At 33.2% G+C, this 26,705-nt stretch overlaps 1 protein-coding gene across 1 annotated transcript; it reads right to left on the bottom strand.

Annotated features, from left to right (window-relative positions):
* LOC111909873 (cyclin-dependent kinase C-2 C) lies at positions 1–26,705 on the bottom strand. Its single transcript, XM_023905643.2, has 8 exons — positions 25,744–26,705; positions 3,191–3,475; positions 2,783–3,100; positions 2,328–2,555; positions 1,953–2,050; positions 1,150–1,477; positions 809–920; positions 1–292 (listed from the first exon to the last, which is right to left on the bottom strand). The coding sequence occupies exons 1-8, from the start codon at positions 26,200–26,202 to the stop codon at positions 276–278; spliced, it is 1,845 nt and encodes a 614-aa protein (XP_023761411.1). The 5' UTR covers positions 26,203–26,705; the 3' UTR covers positions 1–275.

Raw genomic sequence — 26,705 nt, 5'->3', positions numbered from 1 at the left:
TTTTCTTTTAATTTTCTTTCGATATAGAAATGGTAAAGAATATACAAACACCCACATTTAGGGATTGAAAGAAAGGGGTATAGTTTGAGATTCAAACAAAATTGAACTCCATAGATAATTAGATATGGAGCATCGTTCCATCTATTCAATCCCATGTTGCCTTCAATTCGAAATGTCTCTTCTACCCTTCTCCTCTGCCTTCCTGTCTTACCCTCCTCTCTTACAATCATTCAAGCACAAGGTACAACCTTTATCTAAACGGCATCACGCTTCCATTAATAAAAGTCTGAATCTATATATCACTCAAAAGGGTAAAAGATAATTAATTTCTACATAAAAAACAAATATCATTATTAAATAAGATATAATTTAAAATCTTAGTATGGGTTCAAAATCATTCAAATTGTACTAAAATACTCATAACTTATAATATGATTTTTCCTTAAAAATTAATTATTATTTTGCTAATATATTTGTTTATCTTATTTAGTTCAAGGACTAAATCATAAAAAAGCACAATACATTTACGTCATTTCACCAAATCAAGAGCATACGTGTTTTAGCTTACAATTTTATGTAGCTGTTTGGATAAATAAAAAGAATGATATGTTTGTTACATTCAAATGGTTATATTTATATAAAAGAGTAGGATATAGTAGTTTGATTATGTTTCATAGAAAGGCTCTCGCATGTTTTGCTAAAATGATGAAAATATCTTTATTCTTTATTTTTTATTTTTTAGAATCAACCGTGTGATCCGTTTTTGCTTAAAGATAAAAATAAAATAAAATACCCAATATTTTTGTACCTTTAGAAAACCGCGATCTACGAATACCATCACGACTGTAATATTCGTTTTGCTTACGCAATTGAATTAGCATCGGTCCCATGTGTCTAAACCTTTCTTGTTCTTTACGTTCCTATCATATTTAAAGAAAATTAGCGATCAAAATCCGATACCCATGTGAACTAACAACTTTAAATCCTATAATCATGTTCGAGTCTCAACAACTGTATTGTGAGAGTTTTACCTCTTACATGATGTTTCTAGTGCAGTGTGGGCCAGCTTAGAGGTTACTAAAAAAATAACTTTTTTTTTTGTAGAAAACAATTGGAAACATAATGCCAAATTTTCGAAAGATGACACACCGATGATAATAACTCCTCGGGCTTGTATACTTCACTAGAGTATAAAGAATCTATTCTTTGCATAGAATGCCTTTTTTCAAGATTTCTCCTTTTTGTTGCATACATAAAGCTACCATCCGATGAGGTAGATTGAGCCGAGTGTGTACAAATACTATCGTCTTGTAAAGTTTCGGTCATTTGTGATGCTTCCGACAAGGTGTTGTATGATGCGTTTGGACGAACGTATTCTCGTGACCTCATGTGATATGGACCCTCAGGAACGCCTGCGTGGACTTTTCTATGGTTTCTTGAACCCCCCGAAGATCTAACCCTCCCAGCCAACTTTCTTCTGAAATCGAGGGTTGTTCAAGTCACGTTAATAATGGCTTAATGCAAGAAATAACAATGTACTTTCGTTTATTTGTCTATTATATCATTCTATTTTCATTTCTTTATATTACAACATTGCAGTTTCAACTTTGTTTATTTTTCTTATTAACACATGGTACTTTGAAAACTCTACCGAATTATACCATTCACGTTTCATATATTTTTTTTCTTATTAGGGCATTTTACTTTAAAACATCTATCCAGTTATAGCATTGTACTTTCATTTTTTTTTATGTGTGAAAACATTATATTTTACAAATCTAACCAATTATAACAATGAAAATTGTTTTGTATTTGGATGACATTGCTATAATTGTTATGATAAACAAATCAATGAAAATATGTTGCTATTTCTTGTACCTAACCCTATTAATAATAATGAGAAAGAAAATATTATATTGGGTTTGTGCACAAGCGACACAAAGGGAACTAACCTTCGTGTTGTCTCACGGGATTTTGCATCCATTTCTTTGTTAGGGGGGTACTTAGGCATGCTTGCAGGATCACACGCATAAGGTTTGGTATAGAAATACTAAACAAGAAGAGCACCAAGAAACTCGATTAAAATATATCTAATGAGCAACAAATACAGCAACTGGAACATTATACAATTTAGTCCATATATATGGTCCATAATTGTTTTTTTTTTTTTTTTTTTTTTTTTTTTTTTTCCCAATTTCAGCGTTTCATAACATATGTCGTCTATGACAGTCATGGTTTATAAAAGCGAATTAAGTCCACATAAAATTACCATTTTGCCCTCGCATCATGTAAATTTAAAACCAAGAATGGTATACGGCAAGCCTTACCTCGGCTTGGAGGGCGGAGTTGGCAGTGACACGTTTCTCGGGTTCTACACAAAGAAGTTGATCGATAAGGTCGACTACGGTTCTTGGGAGTTCTTTACACCTTTCGCGTAGACTGCTTTCATAAGTGAATTGAGGTTTAAACATTGCTGCAAGAGGATGACGGGTTTTTGTCCAATACTCATCGGGAGGAGTCCCACACATCTTAAATATCTTATGCAATTGTTCAACCTTACAATTCATAAAATAAACAACTATATTGTTAAAAAAAAGGTCTTATTTGGTTTTATACTGCATTTGACATACATTGAACTAGACTGCTATTGATGTCAATAGGACAAATTTGTCCTACCGATAATCATTGTCTCACTTTTTTGGGACAAAAAATTGTAACTTTAGTGTATCCAATACATGCTAAACACAGTACAAAGTTGTCTTAATTTTTGTATCATTCTCACCTCGGTTCTCCCCTTGAGGATTGGTCTACCAACAAAAAGTTCGCCAAAAACACAACCAATGCTCCACATATCAATAAATGGCCCGTAGTTTGCTGACCCTAAGAGAAGTTCGGGAGGACGATACCACAAGGTCACCACACGGCTTGTCAATGGCTGCCTACTCATAGAATCATAGAAATTCGCAAGACCAAAATCTGCAATCTTCAAAACACCTTCATTATTGACCAAAATATTGGAGGATTTGATGTCGCGATGTATTATCCCTCGTGAATGGCAATGATCAATTCCTTTCAATAACTGCATCATATAACATTTAATCTGCAGAAAACGTAAATTCACGTAAAAAACCCTAAACTGAAGTGAAGAAAGTAAAAACCATAAATTTATAGGGAAAATTGGAATAAGAACCTGGGATGCAGTAAACTTGACGTCGGGAGATGATAAGAGTCCGGCGAGATCGTGTTCCATATATTCAAAAACGAGATATATGCTGCATGATAAGCGAGATGTGATTATGCCTTCCAATTTCATGACGTTGGGATGATCAAGCTTTCGAAGAATTTTGATCTCTCGAGCCATGAACTTGACACTCTCGGGTTGAAAATTGTCAAATTTGACCTTCTTTAGTGCCATTATTTTACCACTTTGAAGATCACGAGCACGATAGACATTGCTGTATGTACCTTGTCCGATCTACACATGTAGCGAAGATGCAACAAGAATAGATGCAACGAGATGAGTAAGGTCTTGATGATAAATGAAAGTTGATGGTGTTATTTAGGAAAAAGTTTGCAAAAGTCAAAATATTTATAGTTTTTATTTGACAACATACAGTTTTATTTATTATTTTATTTTTAAGAGAAGTTATTGGCGTGTTCGGCACACAGTGTTTGGGAGCTTCTGCCTTTTAGCTTTTAAGAAAACGTTCATATAAAAAGAAAAAGCTTCGTTCAGCGACAAGAACGTTTAATTTTTAGTTTAAACAAAACGTTCCAAAATCGAAAGCTACATGGAGAAGCTATTAAGAAAACGTTCTAAAATCAAACGTTACTTGCTACCCATTATCCGCTATTCGCTACTCGCTAGTTTTGTCGAACATGCCCTTAGGCTGAGCGGTATACAAGTCGGCATGCTCTCCTATGCATAAACACCGCCCCAACTAACCATAATTGAGAACATGCATATCCTAGGCTACATGCTGTGGCAAGGGAGAGAGAACTTGACCAGTATATATATATATATATATATATATATATATATATATATATATATATATATATATATATATATATATATATATATATATATATATATATATATATATATATATATATATATATATATATATATATATAAACCAATTTTTACCTATAAATACCCATGCAGAAACGCACAATAATCTCCATCAAAATTTGATAGAACACATGTATTGGCAACATAACCATGACGATGACGCGGATGAGATACTGACCACAAGGGACCGATGACATGACCGAAGGATGATGGCAACAATAACAAATAATAGTTTTTACTTTATTCTTTTACTTTTAGTTTTGTAATTTTTTTTTCTATACTAGCATGCTATATTTAAAAAAATTTAGATGAATTTTAATTATATTATTATAATTTGTATAGTTTTAATTATATAATTTTATATTAAAACAAATAAAATATAAAAAGATAATGATGATGTGTGCTAGTAGATATATTTCTTAAATTTAGTAAAGATTTCGTAGTGAAACTAATGTGACCCGAAGTGTCGTACTTTTTGAGTAAAGACAAAAGTTACAAGTTTAGAATATTTAAACAAAAATAACAAGTAACTTCAAGATTGGAATGATATATATATATATATATATATATATATATATATATATATATATATATATATATATATATATATATATATATATATATATATATATATATATATATATATATATATATAGACTTAGGTTCAAATGTTTTCACTATCTATTGTGTGCATGTATAATTAATTATGGACCAATCATTTTAATTATTTTAAGAAAGTAATTAATGCATATTAAATACTGAAGATGTAATTCATATCCATTATATCTTCAACATGTGATATGCATTAATTACTTTCTTAAAATAACTAAAATGATTGGTTCAGAATCAATCATACATGCATATAATAGATAGTGGAAACAAAATAACCTAACCCTATATAGACTTAGGTTCAAATTTTTCACTATCTATTGTGTGCATGTATGATTAATTCTGGACCAATCATTTTAGTTATTTTAAGAAAGTAATTAATTCATATTAAATGCTGAAGATGTAATTAATATCCATTATATCTTCAACATGTGATATGCATTAATTACTTTCTTAAAATAACTAAAATGATTGGTTCAGAATCAATCATACATGCACATAATAGATAATGGAAACAAAATAACCTAACCCTGTATAGACTTAGGTTCAAATGTTTTCACTATCTTCAACATGTGATATGCATTTTTAGGGTTTTTTTTGTTTTCCATATAACACTTCCCTATATATATATATATATATATATATATATATATATATATATATATATATATATATATATATATATAATTTGTATGATATGTTTGGAAAGATTTTATTTAATAATCAAGTGAACAGGTTTTAAAGGTTGGGGTAAAAGCAAAAGTCAAAGGAATTCCAAAGTAGAGTTGGAGGGGCAAAATGGGAATAAAGTTTTAGAAAATTTATTTTATACTTTTTCAGAAGCTCCGGCGGTGGAGAAAATTTGTGACCCTTCTCCAGATTGTTCCTCTGCTGACCTGCTTATTCACAAAAATCAAACAACAATCAGTCTTAAAAATGCTGTCCAACATTATTCCTTCCCATCAGATGTCGCACCAGCATCTTCTCCTCCTCACTTGTCGATGCCAGTTTCTAAGGAGCAGAATAGTTTGGAGCAGGTCCCGGTTTTTCAGTCTACAACTTCTTCTTTGAATAAGGTATTACAAAATGGTTCTATTGGTTTTTTGCGCGCGCGCCGGGGGGGGGGGGGGGGTGGAAGTATCGGAGGATTCCTTGTCACATCCTCTAGTTTTTTTCGGATAGATTGGGAGGGAATGAAGAGAATAGTGAAAATTCTACATCGGAGGAGATAAGAAGAACGATGGAAATAGGTCAACAAATTGGAATTAGTATGGATGGTTGCTTGGATCAAGTTCAATCTGCTGTTGAAAGGGAGGGGATAATTAATAAAAAAAATAGTATTTTATGAATCGTTTGTCTCTAAATATTCAAGGAATGAGGTCTGTTGATAAGCAGGTTTGGGTGAGATCGTTATGTCATAAATTTAAAATAAATTTCCTACCTATACAAGAAACGAAGTTAGAGCTTATTGATTTTTTGATGGCACGTTCTTTTTGGGCTAATAGTTCCTTCTCTTATGCATATTCTCCTTTTCGTGGAGCTTCGGGGTGCATTCTTGTCATTTGGGATCAGAATCGATTTAAAAAAAGGTTGTTTTCTTCTGATTGGTTTGTAGCAGTGGAGGGGGTGTGGGTCTCTTCTGGAGTTCAGGTTGTGCTTGTTTCAGTCTATGCTCCGCAAGGGACTGAACGTAGAAGACATCTTTTGGAAAAACTTATTCAGTTGATGAGTTCTTGTTCTGGGGAATATGTTTTTATAGGTGACTTTAACGAAGTGCGTGATGAATCCGAAAGGTTGGGGTCTCATTTTAATCCGGCGTCTGCTAGGTTTTTTAATCAGTTTATTGAGGAGGCGAATTTATTTGATATTGCTTTGGGGGGACCTCGGTTTACTTGGAGTAATAAGTAGGGTTCTAAATTCAGTAGGTTGGATCGTTTTTTGGTTTCTGAGGGTCTTTTTGTGTACTTTCCTCATCTCACAGGTTTGGTCTTGGAGAAGAAAATCCCGGATCATCGGCCTATTACTTTGCTGGAACATTCTGTTGATTATGGCCCTAAGCCATTTCGTTTCTTTCATTCTTGGTTCAAACATGAAGGTTTGGATGAAGTGGTTCAAAATTCATGGTCTACGACTGTCGATTGTGATGGTTCTCTTAACCCTTGAGTTATTTTTAAGAAGAAACTCCAGGTTCTTAAATCTAATCTTAGGGTTTGGTATTCTTCTATTAGGATTGGTATGGATAGTAAAAGAAAATTGTTACAAGAGAAGATCGAATCGATAGATGTTATTCTTATGGCGTGTGATGGTAGTGCTAACCTTCATGAACAACGAGTTTCTATTTTGAAGGAGTTGACAGATTTAGATCAGCTTATCAGAGTCGACCTAGCTCAGAAGGCAAAAGTTCAATGGGGTATTGAGGGGGATGAAAATACTTCTTTTTTTCATAGTTCTATAAATAGAAAAAGGTGCTAGTTAGCAATTAATGATGTTATGGTTGATGGAATTTGGATTGATGAATCAAGGAGGGTTAAGAAGGAGTTTTATAATGTTTACAAATCGCTCTTCTCTAAGCAGAGAGGGACTCATCCTTCCATAGACCCGACTCTCTTTCATACCCTTTCGGAGGTCCAGGGTCAGTTTCTTCAGGCCTCTTTTTCTTATGATGAGATTAAAAGAGCAGTTTGGGATTGTGGGTCGGATAAGTCTCCTGGTCCAGACGGTTTTTCTTTTGGTTTTATTAAGCGTTATTGGTATCTTATTTCTTGTGGTGGCATTTGTGAAACATTTTCATTCTCATTCTTCCATTCCCAAAGGTTGTAATGCTTTTTTTTTTCTCAGTTATCCCTAAGGTCCGGGACCCAAAGGTCATTAGGGATTTTAGACCTATTAGTCTAATTGGTTGCCAATACAAAATTATTGGTAAGCTTTTAGCTAATAGGTTGGCATAGGTTATTGGATCTGTGGTTAGTTTGGAGCAGTCTGCTTTTGTCAAAGGTAGACAAATTTTGGATGGTCCTTTTCTATTGAATGAGGTGGTAGCTTGGAGTAAGGCTTTCAAAAACCCATTAATGATTTTTAAAGTGGATTTTGAGAAGGCTTATGATTCTTTGTCTTGGGATTATCTTTTGGAAATTATGCGTATTATGGGATTCGGTTCTATATGGTGTGGTTGGATTAAGGAGCTGTTAAGCACGGCTAGAGCTTCTGTCCTAGTGAATGGGTCTCCTACTGACGAGTTTCAAATTTTTAGAGGTTTGAGACAAGGGGATCCATTGTCGCCATTTCTTTTCATTATGGCTATGGATGGGTTTCATGTTGCGTTGTTAAAAGCTCAGCAAGCCAATATTTTTGGCGGAATCTCCATAAGTGACACTCATATCTTACATCTGTTTTATGCTGATGATGTGGTTTTGCTTTCTACATGGGATCCAGATAATGCCAAAACTATTTTACGTATGTTGAGGAGTTTCTATGTGGCTTCGGGTCTAAAAATTAACTTGCAAAAAAGCAAGTTTATTGGAGTAGGGGTTCCTTTAGCTCAAGTGGAGTCTGTTGCTGCTACTTTGGGTTGTGTTTCAGGTTCACTTCCTTTTGTTCATTTAGGGGTGCCGGTTAGTCAAAATATGGCTAGAGTTTCTGCGTGGTCTTCTATTCAAGATAAATTCCGTTCGAGATTATCTAGGTGGAAAGCGAAGACTCTTTCTATCGAAGGTCGTCTTACATTGACTAAGTCAGTTCTTGGAAGTTTGGGAGTTATCTGATGGCCAGTTTTATGGTTTCGTCCAGTGTTATTAATTCTTTGGAGTGCCTTCGTTCTAGATTTTTTTTAGGGTGCTGATTTAGAGGATACTTGTATGCATTGGGTCCGTTGGGACAAAGTTTTGGCTGAGAAAAAAGAGGATAGTCTTGGAATTGGAAGTTTGTTTTCTTTCAATCGGGCTCTTCTTTATCGTTGGTGGTGGATTCTTCCATAACCCATATTTGATTTGGGTCAGGATGGTGAAAGCTTTACATGGTACTGATGGGGGTTGTTACTCATTGTCTGTTGGGTCAAAATATGGTTTATACTTTACTTTTCTAGGCAGTTGTATTTTTCTGTAATATTTGTGAATTTATGGTCTAGTTTACGGCTGAGTTTACGGCCGTAAACTCATTTACAGCCCATGTGTGTCCGGCCCATATTCAAGTATAAATAGAGGTGTTAGGGTGAGAAGTAGAGATTGATGAACACGAAGTAGTTTACGGCCAGAGAGAAACAAACATCAGAAAATCAGAAAATAAAAAAAATATATTGGTTATGAAATGTGCTTGTAAGAGATGTGTTTGGGAAATGAAATTAGCAAGTGATAACAGGCAACCTGAGTCTGCGTAACGTACCCGAAGTTGAAGGGTCTATGCTCTGACTTGATGCATCGGTAGGCACAAATTTTTTTAAAATGGACTTTACTAGGGAGAGTTGAACTTAGGAAATTTATAGACTTGACAAACCTTGACCTAGTTAGATACATTCAGCCTGATAATACGACGCTCGGATAGGTTGAGCAGAGAGATATATATGGGAATCTACTCGTCACATTAATTGAACCCGTACTTGGAACCGTGGTTTAACTTTTCCTCGATGTACGGATTCTGTCCTTAATTCCGGTTGGATGGGGCAACTGGTAAATTCCGATAAATTAGGTCTGTAGAATATCATTTTCTTTCTTTCCGTTTGTTAGTCATATGTTGTCTCCTTTGCGTGACTTCCAATCTGACCTGGTACACAACATATGCAACTCTATTTCTCTACAGGCTATATATATGTGAAATACTTCTTATCTGTTAGCCATATGCTGTCTCCTTTGCGCGACTTCTAATCCGACCTAGTACACAGCATATGCAACATTCTTCTTCTCAACCCCTCTGAAGTAGTTAGCAATAGAATTCTGAATCTCTTCTCTCTCTGAATGGTTGTCTGCTCACCCGGTGTAAGGAGTACTCTGGAAGTTCTTGATGGTTGGGGCATATCAGGAAGCGGGAAACACGTTCTAGTACACTTAAAAATTGAACACATACAAATTGTCTGTAGATCTCGCTGCTCAATTTAGGTGGACAACAATATCCCTGGTCGTTGTCAGATGAATGGTCCTTAAGATATAGAATCTAAGGAATTAGGATCAGATATAATTTTTAGGAACTTAAGTTCATCTTGTCTTGTAACAAATAATATGTCCTAAATTTGTCACAATTTTTCGTGTTTAAGTGGGCAACAATACCGACGATCGACCAGACAAAGATGTGAATATGGAAGGTACCGACAAGTGGATAAAGGTTGTCTAAAAACTTTGATCCCAAATCATTCTTAAAGTTAGATATCATTTTATTTTTGTTAAATTTTGTCATAGTTTCTTCTAATTTAAATATTAGGGAAAATTAAAAATTAAAAATAATGAAAAAAAACAAAGAAAAATCAAAAAAAAATTAAAAATCCAAAAATAGTGTTATTTCTGTTTTGTTTCTTGTTCAGAAAAATAAAAAAAAAATCCAAAAATATTTTTGTTTCCGTTTTAATTTGTGTGCTAAGTTTTCTTTTAGTTTTGTTTTGTCTTGAAAAGTGATTTCAGGTATAGATAAGACCCATGGAGTTTGTGTTGAAGATTTCTGAGCCAAAGCCTCATCCATGAGCATCGAAGAATTCACATTCGAAAGAGCAAGAAATGAAGATTATTCTTTCGACATTCAATCCTTCAACCCCAGAAGAAAGGTCAAGCTGACTTGAAGATTATGTGACAGATTGCATTGAAGCCTCCTCAATCAGTTTGCTGCTATCTTTGTACCTGCTGAAGTGATCCAGAAGATTTGTTCTCTCTGATGTTCTCTCTGAAGATTCTCAAGCTGAAAGTGTTATCTTTCAAGAATCAGTATGTCAAGCCTCCTCACCCAATGTGCATTCAATGTCAAATTCTGAAGAAAACCTCAAGTGCTCAAGATGAAGTCATTCATTGAAGATTCATATGTTCATCCTGATGCTGTGAAGAAATCGAAGGTTAAAGCTGAAGCCAAGCTCCCATTGAAGATTGACAATAAGAGCCAACTACTTTTTAGGGGGAGCTTGTTGGGTCATTAAGAAAAGAAAGCTATAAACCAAGGGGGAGATTGTTGGGTCAAAATATGGTTTATACTTTACTTTTCTAGGTAGTTGTATTTTTCTGTAATATTTGTGAATTTATGGTCTAGTTTACGGCCGTAAACACCTTACGGCCGTAAACTCATTTACAGCCCATGTGTGTCCGGCCCATATTCAAGTATAAATAGAGGTGTTAGGGTGAGGAGTAGAGATTGATGAACACGAAGTAGTTTACGGCCAGAGAGAGAAATTGTGTGTGTGAATCTTTTGTATCCGGATCGTAATTCTAATCAATTCATACATAGATTCATCATATTCTTTTTCTTCTTCTCTTTTATTTTTATCTGATATCATCCATTTGATTGGGATTCCGCACCATCAAACGGATCTGACTGATACACAGGCAAATTAGGGACTTACATTGTCGTTGAAAATAGGGTGGACATATCCTTGGAGCGGGATAATTAAGATGCTAAAGCATCTTAGAGATCGGGGTGGATTTGAGGTCTTTTTGTCTGATTAGAGTTGGAGATGGGAGTAACACTTCTTTTTGGCATGATGTTTGGAAAGGTGATCAGCCTCTTGCGGTGTCTTTCCCTAGAATTTATGCCCTAGATATTCATCGGAGAGTTTCCTTTCGTGATAGGGCAATGGTTGGTTGGAGTGTTGATTCTCTCAGAAGATTACCTAGGGGTGGTATTGAGCATACCCAGTGGGAAGAGTTGTCTGAGTTGTTGCGTGATTTCCATCTTACTTCCTTTCCTGATCGGTTGAGTTGGTCTATTGATGTTTCTTATTCATTTTCAGTTTCGTCGGCTAGATTTATTATTGATAGTGCTTTGTTGGGGACGGGTGGTTGTGAGACTACATGGAATAATTGGGTGCCTATCAAAGTAAATATTTTTCATTTGGAGGCTGCGGTTGTAGAGTATTCCAACTAGAGAAAGGTTATTGCTTCGTGGAATTACGCTTAATTCAATTATGTGCCCTATCTGTTCTATGAATGTTGAGTCTATTGATCACTTATTTGCTGAGTGCATTCATTTGAGGGATATTTGGTCACGTGTGGCTATTTGGTGGGATGTTTAGATTTCTTCTCAGTTATCGATTGATTCTATTCTTATATGGTCTCAGTCGTCTGATAAAGAATTTTCAGGCGGTTATATTTACAACTTTATGGTGCGTTTGGAAGTTTCGGAATGATTCTATTTTTGGAATGGTGGTGCCTAGGAAATCTTTTATTTTTGATGATGTGGTTGAAAAGTGTTTTTTTTTTGGATTTCTAATAGGTGTACTAAAGCTAAGATAGGGTGGTCTTCTTGGCTCCATAATCTTTTTATTGCTTGTAATTTGTTGTAATGTTTCTTTTTCTAGCTTCTTGCTAGTTTTTTAATAAAATCCCCGCCGTTCTAAAAAAAATGAATAGGACAATTTATATTATATATAAATTAAAATGATGAATTTTTTATTTATGAAGATTATTGACGTGACTAAACTAAACCTCAAAAACAAGAAACATAACCTTAATGACTAAATTGCAAAAATGTAATTAAAGTGTAAATGTTATAATTGATTTTTTTTGGTTTTTCTAAAAAAGAAATAACATAAATCATTGAAAATATAATGGGTTTTCTACCTTATACACAACTATAATGGGTTCCATGGAATGCTAGGTAATCGATTGCATGGATTGGGTGTGGGTATTGTGCAACAACACATGACACCGTCATCATAAAGAATCGGCGGTAAATCTAAAAGCAATCGTGTCCCACGATCTTTGGATATTGTATTCATTATTCAATTTCGTAGGAATAACTAAGGACATCAATCTTCTTGGCTAGTTGTCGGTATTCAACGTCATCTATTTTGGAAAGGCGCATGATGTTAATATGTTCTGAACAACAAAAAAAATGTTTAAGACGAACCAAGAAGTAGCTAGGAAGGACATGGTGTGAACATTTGGTGTATTTAGAAGGCGTTGGCAAGTATTGCAAGGCCTGACATGATCATATGAGGTCGTAAGGTTGCAAATCATAATGTACATATGCATCATATTACATAATATGATTTTAGAAGATGAAGGAAAAAGCAATATGTCACTATGATAAAAACGAAATTTTGCTAGGAGTAGCTATTGGTATACCACAATATAGGGCAAACAGAAAGGCAGTATGTAACACCCCAATTCCCAAGTATGAGAATTCTTCCTTTAAGCACGTTTTTCCATTGAAACACGACGTCGTGGAAGCCTCACCACGGCGTGTTAGAGGGCTTTTGAGCCACGTATTTTTATGGACCAACACGACGTGTTGGTGAGGGAAACTCGGCGTGTTGGCGACTGGATGAGAAACCCTAAATTTTAGGGTTTTGCACCTATTTAATCTCCTTAAGTCCCTATGGATGATCTTTTATCAACCTTCAAACCCCCCATATTGGCCCTTGTGAACGCTAATCAACCTTCCTTCTCATTTGTGAGCTAGTGTAGTATTTTGGAGCAAAATAAGAAGAAAGTTGGAAGAAGGAAGCAATGTTCTAGCAAGCAAGCTCTTACCTTCAGTTTGGTTCTCTTATGGACCTTTGCATTTGAGTCGGGAGCTGAGACTCGGAGTCAGATCTTATCAGTTCTGCACTACTTGGGAGATGAGTGTTCCTCACTGTACTTGATGGGTTGAAGGCACCAAGGCCGACCCGTTTGGATTGTTATCCTGATTAATGAATGATTGAGTATTGTTATGATCTGTTAGATCTATATACTAGTAGATAGGATGATGTGTCACAACTAGAAATTTTGGTGCCTTGTAACTATAACACTTATAACAACTATGAATCAATAACATGAAAACATGCATGATGCTTATTCTATAACAACAAAACTTCATCAAATACTTCATTCTAACACTACGAATGGTCAACAAAGAATTGGAAACCTTTGAAATCCCGATTTAAGTCCATTTTGGACTAGGATTTCCTTATTGAGCCTAATAGACTAATAAGCTTCCAATTTATCCATCTTGAACCTAGAACTCTCTAATGGGCCCTAATTGGACCCATATATATATATATATATATATATATATATATATATGAAACATACTATTTTGGGCCTTAATGGGTCACAACCAACTTAATTTAGCCCTAATAGGTCATAAAGATTACACCTTGATTTATTTTGGACCAAAAATCATCTAATAAGTCATGATATGGGCTTAAGCATGCAAGGCCCAATCATCTTCTCTTTTCCCCTCTCCATTCTCGGCCCAAGCCCACAAAGAAGGAGGAGTTGACTTTTAGTGTGCCACCTCATTTTTACTTAATGGTTTTCCATGCAATTCCCATACATCCAAGTAAAAATCTCATCAATCTTCTTTCTTCCCCTCTCTCTTTTTCCTTCGGCCGAGAGCAAGAGAATAAACACAAACACCTCACAAAACTCTCTCTAAATCACTCAAGACTCATCCCTTCTTTTTCATCCAAAAATCTCGAAATTTGCTTGTGTTTCAATAAGTTTTCATCAAGTAATTCATCATCTAAGGTAATTTGATGACTAATCCATGAGCTAGCTACTTTATTTCATCAAAATATCTTCTAAATCTAATCAAATTTGTGATCTTGCACCTTAGAAGCATCTAAGTTCGAGATCCTCCAATAAAGCTTACTAAGATCGAAATTTCCTCATCTTCTCTCTTCAAAACCAAAAACACAACTCAAGGTGACCTTCATACCCCTCTCTTTTCGGTTTTCATATGTTTTATGGGGGAGAATACAAGAAAATGTGTAGATTTATGTGTATGTGTATGCTATGTGTGATTTTATGCATGTATGTGTGTGATTTTATGTGTTTTTGTGATAAAAATGTAACCAAAAGGGGAGTTAACTCGAGATCTATGACATGAGAAAAGAAACAAACATAATCTAAGTTATTTTATACTAATCAAGTTAAGAAAAACAGCTTATAAGGTTATGAGGAACATATTCTAACATAATACCTATTTTAGGGCTTAAATTGTCAAAAATACAAAACTTGGGTTAAAAACTGTCAAGTCACGGTTTCTTGAGGGTCAAAAGGGTCAAAACAGTTTCTATAATCATTTTTCTGAATATTAGAATTTTCAAAGGACTTGAAATGCAAATTTTTAGCTTAATGGGCTAAATTTGGGCTTTTTGGCCCAATAAGCCCATAATTGCGAAAAATGGAGTTTTAAAGGGGCTGAAATGAAACTTTATGCAAAACAGGCGATAAGAAGTGTAATAAAACTATTTCAAAGGTCAAAAATGCTTTTCAATTCCAAAAAGGATAAAAAAATGTAAACTTTTTAGATTTTGGGCCAAAACTGTAAAAGTTGCGAAATATGGGGTTCTAACCGAAAAAATCCATTTTGGAAGGGCTAAAGCTATTAACAAAATAAATTTTGCGTTAAAACTGTCTTTTCAACAAGTTTAAGATACAAAAGTGTCAAGAAAATGTTTTAAGGACTAAAAATGAAATTCTTTTATACAAAGGACTAAAAGTGTTATTTTTATAAAAGAAAAGTAGTGAAAAGGTTAAATTCTACTTTTAAACAAATTAATTCATTAAGACAAAATACAAGATCCACGACTACCGACAAAACGGAAAACGAATACACATTCAACACCAAATATCGTTATAAACGAATTGATTCGGTCTCGAATCAATACAAAACAACAATCGTTAAATCAAAACAATTCAATAGATACATGATGACTACAATGAGTAAATCAACAAACTTTGGGCTTATGAGTTTCAAATCATGCTTGTTGGGCTTTGTAATCCCACCAACATGATCTTTGGGCCCAAAGGGATAACGCTTATATGTTATTGGGCCTTCAATGACCCAATATTTTATAAAAGGACTTTCAATAGTTTTTATGTGCTAATGGGCCATAGTGTCCCGTTAGAAAAGCTAGTGAGGTCATAGTAATCAAATGCGAGTTGGACCATCGTGTCTTTTGCATCCACGATAGCCTAAGGTACTTACGATAGTAGTAGGACATAATGCTCCCCTTCTCTTCGTTCGCTAAGGCTTACGAGAAATCAAAGTAGACGAAATTAGGATGATATACAATGTGGATTAACCAATAATCATTATTTAAGACAATAGAAAAATCAGTAATCACGAATACATTTCAACATCGGAAAACATCGGGTTTTCCGGGGAATTCAATACTACTCGCTCGATATTTTATAACTATAATACAAAATACCCTTCATATGTACATGTTTTTGAAATCATTCATGCATCAACTTATGGATCTTCACACTTTGATAAACAAAAGTCTTTTAAGAAAATATTGGATTTTCTGGGTTTTACAAACCACACAAATCATTTTATCACAACATTGCTTATGAACTCACCAACATTTCATATGTTGACGTTTTTCCAAAATAACTTGTATTCTCATGTAACAGGTAAGCGGAAGAGTAATATGAAGTAATGTTAGGATGTTATGTTGTTAAAAGCACTCAAACAATTTATGTTATGAATGTGTAATGTTAAAACAATGTACTTGATGTGAACAATCCCAGTTGTAATATATTGATGCATGGTGACGTTTATGTTATGATTCATGTATATTCATTGTGATGGTATTCAATTAAAGTCACGCGAGCCCTCGGACGTTTCCGTCGTCTGGTTCGGGGGTGTGACATGATGCTATACTTAGTGATCTGTAAGATCTGCCTGTTTTTCTGTTGTCTGGTTATGTGTTTATGTGTACCAGATAGACTGTAGGCCGATGGGGCATTCTAGTAAGACTGAAGACTCTATATGCATGTTGTTTATTGTATTATTCTGGTTTTGTGTTATGTTGGTACTTTGGGGGAAACTCACTAAGCTTTGGACTTACATTTTTGGGATATGTTTCAGGTACCTCAGAGAATTGCGAAAAAGCGAAGACGTGATTGTGCACCTCCTCATGTTATGCTCTACGATTTTGGTACTTTGGGGGAAACTCACTAAGCTTTGGGCTTACATTTTTGGAATATGTTTCAGGTACCTTAGAGGATCGCGGAAAAGCGAAGGCGTGATCGTGCACCTCCTCGTGTTATGTTCTAGGATTTTGGGAAAAACTCTGATGATAAACATGTTTTGAAAACTATAATATAAACAATTATGATTTTTGGTTGGTTTGGAAAAGTTTAAATTTTTATGAAATTTTATAAATGTTACAAAGTACATGATTGAGACATCCATCACGTTGATTGGTGGAACATATTCACATGGCTAACATAAAATATGTGGTCGATGATTGACACATTGATTTGTTTGACGATTCAGATTTATTCGTCAAGGATTTAGGCGGCGATTTAGATGATGATTCAGAGTGATGTAGTATATTAATTATTGTTATTTTTAATTATAGTTTCTTATTTTTTTATGTAATTTTTATTTTTAAATTGAACTAATGAAATACTTCTATTTTTATTAATTTTGTGTTTATTACTCATTTATTTAAGGGTAAATACCATAAAAGTCCCAAATTTTACATGTGTATTTAGAAAAAGTCCTATATTTTTTTTTCGACGGTTAAAATCACAACTTTTCGGATGACCTTCCATCTTTAACCTACTATCTGATCATGCTTATTTAAAGAAAAAATGAAAGGTTTTCAGAAAACTTATGGGTTTTACGTAAAAGAAGAATTATGTTTTTTTTTTCTAACCAAGTGTGTAAAACTTGAGACTTTTTTGGTATTTTCTGTTTCTTTCGTCAAACAGATTTACATACGCGAATGATATTCGTATATCTATACTAAAAAAAACTTATTTAATGTTTAAACATATAAATATCATAAAATATGTATAAAATACGTATTGTATGTACTTTATATGTGGAAAATATGTATTTTACTTATTTTTATATGTAAAAAACGTATTTATGTATAAAAAATGTATTTTTATGAATTTGTGTATGTATAAATCCTATTTGATATATATATATATATATATATATATATATATATATATATATATAGGTATACAAATAAGATTTGTATGTATAATACGGTTTTTATACATACACAAATACATAAAACTACATTTTTTTATACATAAAAACCCATTTTTACAAATAAAAATAAGTAAAAAACGTATTTTATAGATATGAATTACATATAATACTTATTTTATACTTATATTACGATATTTATATGTTTAAACATTAAATAAGTTTTTTTTATAGATATATGAATACCATTTGTGTATATAAATCTTTTTCACGAAAGAAATGACAAATATAAAAAAAATCCCAAGTTTTACACACTTGGTTGGAAAAAGCCATAATTTTTTTTTGTAGGCAAAAACCATAAGTTTTCAGAAATCTTCTTTTTTCAGAAGAAAAAAAAACTTGATGACGACAATTGATGTCGATTGATGATCAGATAATAGGTTAAAAATGGAAGTTCATCTGACAAATTATGGTTTTAACCAACAAAAAAAAAGTTGAAGCTTTTATCAATTACGCATGTAAAACTTGGGTTTTCTTGGGTATTGAAGATTGATGAGAAAGTCAGGGAAAATGAGGTGCCGTTGTGGTTGTGGTTGTGGTGACATGAGAAAGGTGAAAGATGAAATGTAACCACACTCTCAAGTCTTATTTTAAACAACATTTATAGTTACTTATCTTTATAAATATTAAAAATACAACATTAACTTTTTAAACACATACAAAATAGTTAGTTATTTATGACCGGTAGTATTAACTCTAGCAAGATTACTAATCAAGTTTAATAGGTGATAGCAACTTAGGTGGTGTTTGTTTTTTGTCTGCAGATCTTTTTGGCCTCTTTTGTTTACGATGTGTAGACCATATAAACATTAGTCTTTGCAAACTATTTGTTTTTTAGAAGACCACATACTTAAAAAGGTTTGAATGTCCTCTTCCTTCCTAACGCATATATGAAATAGAGTTTCTAGACATCTTCTAGCCTAAAAACACATTTTTTTCGAATGCCTCTTTTTATTTTTCCTTCTTCGAATGTCTATTTTTTCGAATGCCTTTTTTTTTTGTAACCTCTTCAAACATTAATACTTTTTGTTTGAGTGCCATTTTTTTTGTAATATTTCATCATTTTAACTACTACAAAATACAATAAATATCAAATATATCCATTAATTCATACCATTTTTTTTAATATTACAACACACTATTTAAAAATTAGCCTAATTATGATATTGTCATTAAAGTAAAAGGTAATTTAGACCGACATATTAATCATAATATAATGTCATATAAAAGAAATAAATAAATAATTGGTTATGAAAAATGAAAGCAATATACAATAATACATAACAATTGATCTAGATTTGTTAACTATTTATAATGTAGTCATAAACTGCTAAGTTCAAAAGATGATTTTTATAAAAAATATTGACCAACAACAAAGGGTCCGTATAATTTCAATATTAAATCTCTTAAATGAATTGAACTTAAAAGAAATTTGAATTTGATGGTACCTTTTAGTGTTATAAAACTAGAACTATTTAAATTTCAATATTGCAAAACTCTTTAAATTTTAAAAACTCAGGTTATTTAAATTTTAGTAAATTTTAGCAGTTTGCAGATGTTAAAAAACAAACAGTCTTCTTACAAACTGCAGACGTTTGGTCCACTTATTCTACTGACTTGAGGTATGCAGATGTGGTCCGCAGACGACATACATTTTGCCTATGAAAAAAACAAACAACACCTTACCAAGCAAACACATTTTAAGCGGCTTGTCAAGATTTTTTTGTAGAAAGTGAAAACAAAGGGACCGTTTTGTTTTTGTAGGCTGGTTTAGCCCTTTTGCTCTTTCGTTGTTGGGGATTGTAACTCCATGGGATACCCGATGTAATTTCTTAGCTGTCTAAGTTTCTACTGGTTTAAAACATTTTTTGTTGTTAATGTAGGGTCCTTAAAGATAAGGGAATGTACTCGTTGGTGTAAATTAGGCGGCGGTATGTAAACTTTTGTTTCTCTCCAAAGTGTGTTCAAACTAATAGGTTTCATGTTATGTCAGTTGGAACTTGTTTGATCTATTCAATTACGACCTTAAAATCCAATCATTTTTTTTGTTCCAATTGTTGTTTTTTGTTTAAGTATTCGTGATTTATCTACTAGGTTAGTATCTTTGCACCTGGTTTTGTGGTTCATCGATTTCATAACCATAAATTAAACCTATTTTGTGTGATGGGAGTTGCAGGTGTATTTTGGTATTGTTAACCTGGTGAGTTTTATAGATCCACTAGACCACAAACTTCTTGAGATCAAAGATTTACGTTTTTAGTTAGAGATGAACGACTTGTAGCTAAATTGTGACCCGTTGGCCACCATTTTATGTAAATATTTAATAAGTTCCCCGACTAGATAAGTCATTTTTAGAAAAGAAACTATTTTTTGGGGATCTAAGTGCTCATTGTTTAGAACCCCTAAGGGACTAAATGACTTGAATTTGAGCCGGCTAAAAACATATAGTGTCTTGGAAAGAATGTCGTTTTGTAGAATATGACTCATGCTCATTTTGTTTCTTAAATTCCATGGGTTGCATAGCTACTAGATGAAAATAGTCAATTATTTCTATCCTAAAAGTTGGTTAGCTACAAGTTTTCATTTTGTTTTAGGAAATTTCTTCTCCCTAGGACAGTTGTTGCATGTAGAAAGGTTCATGCAACAACATAATTTGGAAAAAGAATTTATCATGTTTTTGAACCTGTTCTTTCCATGACCCCTCTTATTAAGACATTAATCAAATACTTGAAACAAGAGTCACTTTGGTTTTATACACATACATATATTTTCATAAGAACGTTCTTCTTTCTTCGACTCATTTATATTTATTTCATTTTTTTGGCTTAGTAAGGCACGATAGAGAAGTCACTTCCACTTCGTTATGATAATTAAACCATCTAGTCCAAACCAGTCCGTTAAAACATTTATTTAATAAACAAAACACACGACGAATTTGAACTCGAAGCAGTAAACCATACCGATTTTCAAGAGCGAAGCCGGTGATAAATCTGAACGGCAATTTTATTTTATTCATTCGAATAAAACATGTCCATATGAGAGGATAACGCCACTATCAAAGATATCGGGTTTGATGGTTAATCTGATCCCGATATATAGGTAGACATATGATCCAACATGTCCAGTTGTATAACCAAAAACCAAATTCCGTTCTCCATGATTACATGTAAGAATAAAATGGTAAAGGGGAAGTAATATAATAATAAAATTATATGGAATCAATTGATTCGTGGTAAAATCTATGCATGATGTATTTTAGTATAAATTTTGGTTGATATATGGACCAGTTCATGAGTTAGTTTGAAGGATTAAAAGCATAATCTTGCTTTCCAATTAGCCATTTTCAAATGAATGGCTACTTTATCAACTTTATTAGTTAACTTACTCATTGAATTTACTTCTCCTCGTGGTTGGTCGGTAACAAAATCTTGTATTTTTAGGTACATAATTATGGATTAGATAAAGCACTCTTTGAGTGTCTGCGGGCGCCTCATGCTCATGATTTTCTGCTAACTATCCCTATTGATGGTCTTGGCTAGCATATGTCTCCTGTGGAGTACCGAACTATCCTTCGTTACAGCCTCATGATTCCCATATTTCCAATTGACGAGATATGCCCAGTTTGTCGCAAGACATGTTTGGATACCTTTGGGGGACACGCGGTTCATTGTAGAGAGCTCCCTGGTTTCAAGTATAGACATGATGTGGTTCGAGATGTTCTCTTTGATGCTTGTCGGCGTGCTAGTATTTCTGTGAAGAAAGAAGCGTCAGTGAACTTTTTAACGGACCCGCGGGATGGCAGGTCCACACTTAGACCGGCTGACATTTTGGTCTTTGGATGAATAGGAGGGAAGCATGCGTGCGTGGATCTTACTGGTGTCTCTCCTCTCGTTGGTTTGGGGAGCGGAGGTTTCGCAGCTGGGCATGCCGCTTTGAAAGCCGCTGCGTGCAAAGTGGTAAAGCACGAGAATGCATGTAGAGAAAATCAACATGTGTTTGTTCCTTTTGCATTCTATACATTTGGTTTTCTCGCACCAGAGGCGGTGGAGCTCCTTAATAGAGTTCAACGGGTCATGCATTTTAATGTCATATCTCCTAGATCCACAAATGTTGTTTTCAAAAGAATTGGTTTTGCCATCCAGAAAGGGCTAGCGGCACAGCTTGTTGCCCGTTTGCCTTCAATCGATATGTATTGAACTTTCATATTTATATGTTGTTAATACTAGGTTACAACCCGTGGAAACCACGGGTAAAAAATTTATAAAACATTTATAATTATTATTAAGAAATTTGTGTTTTAGGTATTTTCTCCATTAATAGTTGGTGAAGCTACTTAAAATAACATTAAGAAGACTTTATGTTTGGACGATATAAAGAAATTAAGTTAATTTACATCATTTGTGTATATGACTGGTTATCTGTTGAAATATCAATCATACATTCTGTCGGGTACAAATATTGGTGATTCAAATGATATGTTCAAGAAGATTCAACTAATAACTAAGAACCTCGATAATGTGTTTTATATGAGATTAAATTATGTTCTCTTGTTAACTTGAATTCCGGAATAGGGTATAAAGCTTGAAAGTAAAATGGAAAAATCTTACCATTACTGTTTATGAATTATAATTTTTCTTTACTTTGTGATATGTATGAATTCTTTCTAAAGTAAAAATATACTTATTAATCGTATTTGCAATGTATAATGGTGTTTATGTTGATGTTTTTATTATTATTATTATTATTATTATTATTATTATTATTATAATATTATTATTATTATTTTGCCGAAATCACATATGAGGCATAGGAATTGATGCAAATGATTACACATTCCGTATATAGAGAATTGTATACCAAATATATTCATTGTGCATTAAATATTTTCGTGGAGTAAATAGGAAACAAATATGGAGTTATATTCTGAAAAATAAGACTGAAGGGCATTATGATCAATTCACATTAATTGAAAGATGGACGTTGATAGATGTCACGTGTACAAAAGGTTTCATTTATTAGATAGGTAGATATATCCTAGATCCAAAATGAAATGTCCCTGATTATTCTTAGTCACGAGACACATTCACATTCATTATAAATCAATTGATCATATCAATCTATTTATTAAATCTACATGGATGGGTAGTGAGTGTTTATTTGTATTAATTGAATTTTTTGCACTCTGGTAGTTTCAATTCTAGACATAAAAAGTAAAAAACCAATAAAACTTTTATCCTATTTTCATAAAACAAATAAAACACACACACACACACATATATATATATATATATATATATATATATATATATATATATATATATATATATATATATATATATATATATATATGTGTGTGTGTTTTTAAATAACAACGGATTCATTTGCTTCTTTTGATTCTTGCTCAAGATAGATGATGGAAAATTATCATGGTTGGTTCCTCGATAGGATGGATCTATAAGAACTAGTCTTACCCAATAAGAAAAAGACGTGACTTAAATGATATTGTATTAAGAACAAAATTAGATTATTATGGGGCCCGTATGGACCAACAATCTTTCATATATATTTCTAGCAATAATTCTAGGTATATTTGCAAGTAATGTTTTAAAAACCGATTTGAACCGGCCGGTCGAACAGGTTGGTCCGAAAATCGGAGGAGGGAGCGGTTCAATTATCACCGGTTTTATGTCGATTTCTGAACCGGATTGAACCGACCGGTTTTTAGAAAAATCCAGTTGAACCGGTCAAAATAAGCCGGTTGAACTGGTTAAACCGAATAAAAACATATGGAAAAGAATCATTTGCATAATAAACTTTGATGATTTTTTTCAAATCTATTTTTTTTCTCTAAATAAAAACATATGGTGTATGTTATAACGTTTTTTGATGTGTTCTCTATTAATCTAAAACTATACTTTGTTTCGGTATTATACTTTATTTTCTTTTTGACGTATATGGATTGATATAAAACATTAAAACTTCTAGTTATGTGTTATTTTAATGTATTTGGATTGATTTACAACTTAATTTTATGTATATTTTTAATGTTTGAACTTGTAAACGTCAAATCATGATTTATGTATGAATGTATTTGTAGGAAAATAGAAAAAAAAAAATTATAGAAACCGGTTTACCCAACGGTGGAACCGGTTGAACCGGCAACCGGTCACCATACCGGTTCAATTAAAAAACCGGTTTTTAAAACATTGTTTGCAAGTAACATAAGTTTAACAGTTCTAGAATCACCAATTAGGTGAGCTGACTTATCCGTTGACAACACCTCGAAAATATTACGTAAATGGTATTTATTTCTTGTACTTCAGATATTTCGTATAAAACCCAAAAAAAATGGTGTTGTTTAATTGTACTATGAAGGGTAACTTTTTAAAGAATGTTAGCAAATTTTCAAAATCCATTTCCTACGACAATTCCATTTTTAGTCGGTAGCATAATGGCCATTTTGGTTGGATATTATTAGAATAGTTTTGTACCTAGTCCAAATAAGACGAGACAAACAAAAGTTTTCATATTCAGGGAGATATAACAACATTTAAGTTATCATGCTTGCATATCCATCATTTGAGTCTCCAATAATTATTATAACAAGATTTGATCTATGGACAAATATGCACGCATATGTGTCATGTTGGTTTTACGATACCATGCTAAGAATAACTAGGATTTTCAGAGTTCGCTTGATGATAAATAAAAAAGGAGCACTGAAAATTCAAGTGGCTGAAACTAAGCAACTACTTTCGAAGTAACGAAAAGAAAAGCAACAACTAGAATGGAAGAGTTAAATTGAAAGTGAAATTCCTCACTTTCTTTCTCTCATTCAAAACTGAGCATGAGACTTCATATTATATGACTCCTACGTAATAAAAGAAAGAACTCATCTTCTTTCTCTTTCTAATTACCTCCCTAGGATATGTACTAGTTCGAATCTATTCAATTTCTAAAAAAAATTACTAATCCTCAAGTTTATGAGAAATCCTTCATCAATGGTTGTAAAAAATTGTTTTTTTTTTCAATATTTTCAATCTTTGTTCCGTATGAGAGTCAACAAGTACAAATATTCGTTCTCAATAGAATTTTGGTTTTTTAGGCTAGGATATATACTTTCTTATGTGATTACTATTTTTTAATAATGTAGATACTTAAACAAAATATATGTTTAGAAAAAATAAATTATTTTATTTTGGACCTGTTTAGAAGAAATAGTAGGTAGCCGATGGCTACCAACTGTAGCTTTTATTTGTACAAAAGGTTTGTCGAAGGTAGTTTTTAACTTTCAAAGATGTGAAATTACATAAAAACATAAAGCTAAAAGTTCACATAAGCTATTTGAACAAAGTTTTTCATTTCTTATTTTCATTTTTTTTATTAAAAACAAAGAGCTAAAAACTTTCAAAAAATTTGTACCAAATAAGCCCAATCTAGTTGACACATTATTAGTTTTTGATAGTCAATTTAGTATTAATTGCTACCGAAAATAAAACAAAAATAAGTATCCTATTATGGACCAAAGGGCTTATAAACCAATTGTCTTCCTTCCTTTCTTGAGTTCAAGGCTTAAGTCTCCTAAGTGAATTTAAAAATAGTTTATGTTTATATTAGATTTGCCATTAAAAAAAATTCTAATTACAGAATTTTTTTTTTTAAATTTAATTTTAAGTAATATGTAAAGTATATTATGATTATCGATAAAAGTTATATATTTTTTATATCTTATGTTTTAAATAATTCAATAATATATCAAAATTTCATATATTATCTTTTAATTCTTTAAATAATCAAAATCTTCGCAAATTTCAATCTCATGCTATCTTACATTTTAAATTTCAAGAATTTGTTAAAGTTTATGCAGGGTTAATTAGAGGCATTCAAATTAATATTTTGAAATTAGAAGCAATTGAAAACAGTATTACCTTATCCAACTTCTCAAAGTTCTCGGATTTCAATGGCACCCAACCTTCAATGGCATCACCGGCAACAGCACTAAGCCAAGCAGGCCAACCGGCGGCAACCTGTTCACCTGCCGCCGATCTTCCAAACCTAATGCTACTCAACCCAAATTTTTTTGAAAACTTACTACACGAACGTGTATTCAAAGATTCATCACCATTTTTCTGAATATTGTCGCGAACACTAACAGATCCGACACTGGTTTTATCATCTTCTGTTTCCTCTTTGATCTTCTCCAATGGCTCAAACCCATGATTATAATTATAATGATTATTAGACTTCTGCAACGTTAACGAATCAGACGAGTTTGTGGAAGACGAAGAAGCCGAAGATCGATCATCATCATCGTGAATGAGCAATGAATGATCGCGAATTGGGGATTTACAAGACCTTGCAACGTGCTTTGAATTGATGCAACCCATTTTAAGATTTAATGTGACTCCCCAAAACCCATCAAACAAAGTCGACAGATTTCGGGGAGACGCAGATGAACCTTGGCAGAAGAAAAGGGTTTGAAATTCGAGAAGGGGGGAAATCGATCACCCCTTCACGACGGAGGGTAGAAGTTAGGGCACAAAACGAAGGGAGAAAATTTTCAGAGAATTGAGACAACAAAAAAACGAATCAGACACAATTTTTGGGAAAAAGAAGATGGAATTGCAGGTGGTTGATTCCCCCTTTCTCTCTTCCAATTCCGATTGAAATTGAGTGAATCAGAGTTTTTTGGAATTTGGAAATGGCGAAAAGCGCGGGGAAGGTGAAAGATTAAGTAAAGGGGCGACATTTGTGGGTCCAAATTGGTCGTGTTCATTAGGTGTAGAGATGGGGAAGCTGAGTTTCAATGGCGATTGGTTTCGGTTGCTTCAGATGTATGGGAGAGACGACAGTGGCGGTTGCATGCTCATAACTGAACGGCTGCCAACAA

Source organism: Lactuca sativa, chromosome 3 (genome assembly GCF_002870075.4).
Source record: "Lactuca sativa cultivar Salinas chromosome 3, Lsat_Salinas_v11, whole genome shotgun sequence".
Taxonomy (NCBI): Eukaryota; Viridiplantae; Streptophyta; class Magnoliopsida; order Asterales; family Asteraceae; genus Lactuca; species Lactuca sativa.
Note: the sequence above shows the minus strand (reverse complement) of the source record. Positions and strands in the feature narration are given on the sequence as shown.